At 59.9% G+C, this 6,032-nt stretch overlaps 1 protein-coding gene and 1 long non-coding RNA gene across 5 annotated transcripts in view; one reads left to right on the top strand and one right to left on the bottom strand.

Annotated features, from left to right (window-relative positions):
- Positions 1–250: 250 nt before the first annotated feature.
- Positions 251–4,881, bottom strand: LOC132513515 (uncharacterized). The gene is made up of 3 exons (XR_009538494.1): positions 4,152–4,881; positions 1,623–1,683; positions 251–1,207 (listed from the first exon to the last, which is right to left on the bottom strand). It is a non-coding gene; the product is annotated as an uncharacterized LOC132513515 (long non-coding RNA).
- Positions 3,864–6,032, top strand: part of LONRF3 (LON peptidase N-terminal domain and ring finger 3) — a 39,517-nt gene continuing 37,348 nt past the window's right edge. For all 4 annotated transcript variants that reach the window (XM_060137945.1, XM_060137946.1, XM_060137947.1 and 1 more), the window contains exon 1: positions 3,864–4,823. In XM_060137945.1, the coding sequence (XP_059993928.1) occupies positions 4,010–4,823 (814 nt within the window). In that variant the 5' untranslated portion in view covers positions 3,864–4,009. The remainder of the gene's footprint in view (positions 4,824–6,032) is intronic.

Here is a 6,032-nt window from a genome sequence, read left to right as displayed (position 1 = left end):
CTCTCTCTCTGTGAACAACCCAGGGCAAAGGTATGACATATTCTAGCTGGGTTTCCTCTTGTCCCTCTGCACACTCCCATGTAGGGTCAGAATGTCCACTGCAGTGTTCAGTACGGTCTGTTCAAATACTGTCCCCTGAGGAGGAAATGAAAGACATAAGACACTAGTCCTTGCCCTCTAGTTGGCCTGGGAGGCCGGGACAAGAATGTGTGGGGAAAAGCTGCCACCATATATAAGGGAGGACCTGGGAGCGAAGTGCTGCTTTGATATATCTCCAATACCTAGAACAGTGCCTGGTACATAGAAGATGCTCAGCAAATATGTTAGAAGAGGTGAAAACTGCTACAGTTTTCAAACTTTTTAATTTTAAGGAAGGGAAAGCCTTTCTTCAATGAAATCATCCCCAAAGCTCACTACATGAAACAGGTGGACACAAGGTTGCCCTGGTTGAGGGGAGCTAGAGTCGAACCTTGCCTGCTGTCTCCTCTGGGCCCCAGCGAGAATCCTCAGGGCCCAGTTGGAAAACTTGCTGTAAGTCAGTTGAAAAGGAGGAGCGGATCAACTCTTGCTCTTTTTCTTGGTTAACCTTAGCCAGGAGGGGATGCTGGCAAAATAAATGGAGGTTTGAAGGACCCAGCCCTTTAAAGGGAATATTGGCATCTGAAAAAGCGTTCTCAATTTCTCCTCTCCCCTCATCGTCAAGTTCTAGGGAACTTCAATCATTAAGGGCAGAGGAGAAGAAGTTTTGAGTAGGAGATTTGTGAGTTGGTCCACAAATGAATACCAATGGAATGTTTGTTTAAAGAAAGAAGGAAGGACAAGCATTGTGGTAATGTTCTCCAGTATTCAATAGAAACCCACTGGGTGTTATCCTACAGGCAGTCCTGATGTGAAAATGCAACGTAAAACTCTCACGTGGCCTGGTAGTGAGTGGATGGTGCTGCCTTTTGCACCATTGCACCCTGCAACACACTGGCAGCTTTCAACCTTCCTAAGTTCCTGGTTAGCCATGGCACACACAGCTGTCCGGAGGGGCCACCTGATGAGAGCAACTCCACTCGAAGTCTGCAGGACTGAATGAAACCCGCTGCCTGACTTGGCCTTCTCCTTGCCTCCTTGCCATGGCGGGTAAGGAAGGGAAGCCAACCCAGGGAATGCTTACTTGTCGAGGTGGTCCAGGGAGCAAAGGCACAGCCCAAATCTGCATCTGAAAGACAATTTTGGATAACCAATATCTATTTTTAAAACTTGTCAAAGGGATAAAATTTTTGAATTAAGAGGTCATCATTTTCCATCTCATGGCCCTTTCATATAAATCTCTTTACCTGCCCCACAGATTATCCCTCCTCACAGGCGCCAGAAGGGACAGGCAGATAATTAATGCCTGGAACCCTGCTACAGACTGTGTCCCCCCCCCCCGCCAAAATTCATATGTTGAAACCTAATCCCCAATGTGATGGTATTTGGAGGTGGGGCCTTTGGGAGGTGATTAAGTCATGAGGGTTCCTCATGAATGGGATTCATGCCTTTATAAAAGACCTCACAGAGATCCCTTGCCCCTTTCCACCATGTGCGGCTACAGAAAAAAGACAGCTGTCTTGAGCCAGGAAGAGGGTTCTTACCAGACACTGGATCTGCCAGCACTTTGATCTTGGACTTCCCAGTCTCCAGAAATAAATTTCTCTGTAAGAAATAAACGTTTGTTGTTTATAAGCCACCCAGTCTATGATGTTTTGTTATAGCAGCCTGAACGGACTGATAGACCCCATTCAATTAACAGGGGAAACTGAAGGTGAAAGGAGCTCCCCTTAGACAGCAAGTCAGCAGGAGCTCCAGCTTCTCCCCAACTGCCCAGCATAGTCTTCTCCTCCACCTCTTGGCCTCCTGACTCCCCCAGCTTCAAACTCTAGCTCAGGCCTGACCTTGAAGAAGAGGACAGCCATCTAGCCACCCCTGCCCTTCCACTACTACTGCTGACCTCACCCCCTTGTCCAAGCCACCATCTCCCACAACATCTGGACTAGTCTTTTGTACTTAAGTAGTTGAGTTGGGTATCATGACACCTAGTTTTAGGATAGAAGGCTGTCAAGGTTCAAGCTGGAGGGAACCTTGGACATTAGGACAAGACCTTGTCAAACTAAGACCTTGTGGGAGGACTCGCCCAAAGTCTCACAGCAAGTTATGACAAAGCCAGGGCTGCAAGCCAGGTTTTCCGATGTGTGCCTTCTTCCCTACATCCTGAGTTCCTCTGGTTTCTTTTCTTGGTCCCTTTCCCCATGTGCCCGTGTCCCTTCTCCCTTCTGACCCTCTCCCCCCATCCTGTCTCAGAGGGAGGCTCTAAGGATAGCTGCACAGTACCTGTTCTCTGGGACCTTGGTGTTGACTCAAGGGGGATTAATGACCTAAAGAGACACAGCCCGGATGGAGCCTGTGGTTCCCAGCTCTGAAACATAACTAGTCATCCTTGACACTGGTTCAGAAGCCAAAACGATGGCTCCCAGAGTTTTAGATCACTTGCCCAAGGTCACTCAGCTAAGAAATGGCCAGAGCAGGCGCCCATTGTAGGTCCTCAGGCCTCTGCGGCGGCATTCTACCTCGGCCGTGGCTCCAGGCAGTACCGAGAGCCTGCCGACTCCGCAGGCCCACTGAGCCGGAGACAAGTCCAGACCCCACCTCCCTGCTTGGAGCAGCAGGACCCTTATTTGAGCGAGTGGCTCCCGTCCGAAGTGTGGGGGTGGGAGGGAGACGTGGGGTGGGCGGTTCACTCTGGCCTTCTGGAAGGAAGCGGGGCACCCTTGAGACCCCTAGCCGTTGTGAGCCAAGCATCGCGGCTTGGGCGCAGCCCCCCACTGTGACACGCCTGCGTCGGAAGTCTCCGCTCTGGAGCGGCGGACCGGCAGGCAGCGGGGCCGGCCGCTGGAGTGCGCCGGGACTCGTGGACTTTCTCCCGAGCAGCGCTCTGGGTTCCCGCCTTCCGCCCGCCGTTCTCCCACGCCCCCGGAGTGCCCACGGACCCCAGCAGGCCTTGTGCTCGCGGCCGCGCCCATCCTGCCGGTGGCCCCCACCGGGGCACCGGCCTCCCGCCCCAGCGCAGGTTCCAGCGTTGGAGGAGAGAGAGGTGAGGAAGCGGGGCGCGCGGGGGGCCTCCTCCGGGCGCTAGCCGGCGAGCGCATCTTCTCCGCATGTCCCTCTCCGCTCAGCGAGCGCCGCCAAACTGCTGAGCCCGCCGGGCCCGCTGCTCCGAGTCTTTCCCGGCACAGGAGATCAAGCGCCCTCGGATAACCGCACTCACTACCTTTGGGGGACTCCTTGGGGAAGGTGGCCAGGGACCCCGGGTGTGAGGAGCCGGGGCCGGTACCCGAGTGGGGGCTGCCCGGGGACCCTCCCAACCCGCTTCCCTTCGCAGACAGCCGCCGTCGCCCCTGGGAGGGCAAGCCTCCGGCGTCCCTAAAGACCTGGCGGACTGCGTGCCTCGAGGTACCGGCCTCTTGAGGGGAGAGGGGACCGCTAGCAGGCGGCTGGCAGAGAGGACCTGTTTGCTGACGGGTTTGGAGGAGGGATGGGGTAGGGTTTGGAGACGGAGAAGTCCAGGAGAAGACGCTGGGTTTTTTCTTTCTCTCCCCGTCTTCCGAAAAGGAACCACATTGCGAGGGGGAACTAAGACAGAGTGTAAATACAAACAACCGCAAAAAGAAGCCAAGAAAAGCTAAGCCCACAGAAGCAAGCACAACACTGTTACAAAACTGTCTGGTTTTGTAACAATCGCCCCGCCGCCGGCCAATGAGCGGCTTGGCGGCGCGTCACGTGGTGTCGTTTTATATAACACTTTGCTGAGACAAGACAGTTATTAGGCGGCGCGGGGCGGCCGGCATGGAGCTCGCGGAGGCATTGCAGGGACCGGCGAGCGGCAGAGCGGCGGCCGTGGCAGCCCCGATTCCCTCCAGCCGCCGCTCCCTGCTCCGCGTCCCCGGCCCCTAGACGCCTCTTCCCCACGCATGTCCCTCTCCCTATGGATTCATTTCAGACTGAACAGATGCTGAGCTTGCCCGCCGAGCTCTGCAGCAACAACTTAGAGCTGGCGGAGCCGGCGGCATCACCGGCCCGCGGAGACACGGGCCCCCACCCAGAGGCGGCTACAGAAGGCCCCGCACCTCTACCGACTCGGCCGCCGCCGCAGGAGCGTCCTCCGAGGGCCTCGACGCCGGAGTGCAAAGTCCTTCTCACGCAGGCCGACGCCCTGGCGTCTGGGGGGCGCCTCCGTGAAGCCCTCGAGGTGTACCGACAGCTCTCGGAGCGGCAGCAGCTGGTGGCCGAGCAGCTGGAGCAGCTGGTGCGCTGCCTGGCCGAGAAAGTCCCTCAAGGCGAGGAGCCGGCGCCGGAGCCCCCGGACGGGAGCCGCGGGGCGAGCTGCGCTCTGGCGGCGGAAGAGGCAGGGGCGGCGACGGCCGCCGAGGCCACCGAGGTGTGGGACGGCTTCAAGTGCCGGAAGTGCCATGGATTTCTCTCAGACCCCGTGTCCTTGTCCTGCGGACACACCTTTTGTAAACTGTGCCTGGAACGCGGGCGGGCAGCCGACCGGCGCTGTGCGCTGTGCGGGGTCAAACTCTCCGCTTTGATGGTGGCCACCGGGCGGGCGCGCGGGGCCCGGCGAGCTGGGCAGCAGGCGCCGCCGCTGCGGGTCAACGTGGTGCTCAGCGGCCTCCTCGGGAAGTTGTTCCCGGGCCCGGCAAGGGCGTCGCAACTCCGGCACGAGGGCAACCGGCTGTACCGCGAGCGCCAGGTGGAGGCGGCGCTGCTCAAGTACAACGAGGCAGTTAGGCTGGGTGAGGCCACCGTGCCGACGGGGCCGGGGCGGGTGGGGGCACGAGCCCGGCGGGGAGCTGCGGGGTGGGCCCGGGCGGAGGAGGGCGCGCGGACCTTGGGATGGACCGCGACCGGAGTGGGGGAGGGGGGCTCTGGAGTTCCGTCTCCGACTTTTTCTCTGTCTCTGCTGGTTCATGGCCCTTTCTCTGGGTCTCTGGCTATCTCCTTGCTGTTTGTCTTCTTCTGTGTCTCCTGTTAGCTTGTGTGTTTCTGCGTGTCTCAGTACCTGCTTCTGTTTGTGTCGCTCTGTTTCTCCGTCTTTTTCTTTCTTTCCGTATCTTTGTCACTCTGGCTCTTGCTCCGTGTCACCGTCTGTTTCTCGGGCTCGCCTTCTCCTTCTGTCGCTGCGCGCACGGGCCCCTCTTAACACCTGTCCGTAGCTTTCGGGCCAGCAGGGGAACTTCGCACCCTTCCCACTCGCGCGCCGGGGCCTCTGGGCTCCCGCCAGCCTGGGATGTTCGGTCGGCGCCTGCGTCTGCAGCTCCCTCCCGGCCTGGGGCCGCCGTGGCTGCCGGGAGTTGTCCCTTCCAGGGCCGCGGCTCCCGGTGGGGTGGGTCCGGCGTGGAATTAGGTCAGGAGAGCACTGGTTGCATAAGGGCCGCGAGCGGCCGGGGCCGGGCGGCCCCTCCTCCGCGCGGGCGGGCGGGATTGTGTAACGGCTGAGGTAGCTGAAGTGGGCCACGCTCGCCTCGGAAACCATCCCGGGAGCGTGTGCGGGCGGGGTGGGGGGAGCGCTCGCGCCCCGTCGCCCTGTGACTCATTGTCACCGCTTCCTATCACACGATCCTCGGCTGAAATAGATGCCCCCCCCTCCCGCGCCCGACCGCCCGCAGCCTGCGCTCTCGCCTCGAACACCAGCCCGACAGACCAGAGGGCGACCGGCCAGGCGACGGCTCGGGGATCCTCGGGGACCGTGGGCTGGCTGCCAAGGGGGCCGCCTCTGTCCCGCTTTCCCGTGCCGCCTGAGGAGGGATGGGTGGTCTTTGCGGCCTCAAGGGCGATGTGGGCAGTCCCGCGCCTCGGGCCGCACTAGGGCGCCCGAGTTCCCTCAGGGAACGACTCCCCCCTCCCCGACCCCCCGCGTCTGGACCCAGGAAGTGGCCGCCGAGCCGCGGGTATTGCCCAGCTCAGGCCGGCTGCCAGGAGCTCGGCGGCGGGGCGCGGTGTCT

This window comes from Lagenorhynchus albirostris, chromosome X (genome assembly GCF_949774975.1).
Source record: "Lagenorhynchus albirostris chromosome X, mLagAlb1.1, whole genome shotgun sequence".
Classification (NCBI taxonomy): Eukaryota; Metazoa; Chordata; class Mammalia; order Artiodactyla; family Delphinidae; genus Lagenorhynchus; species Lagenorhynchus albirostris.
This window is presented reverse-complemented; position numbering and strand designations above follow the sequence as displayed.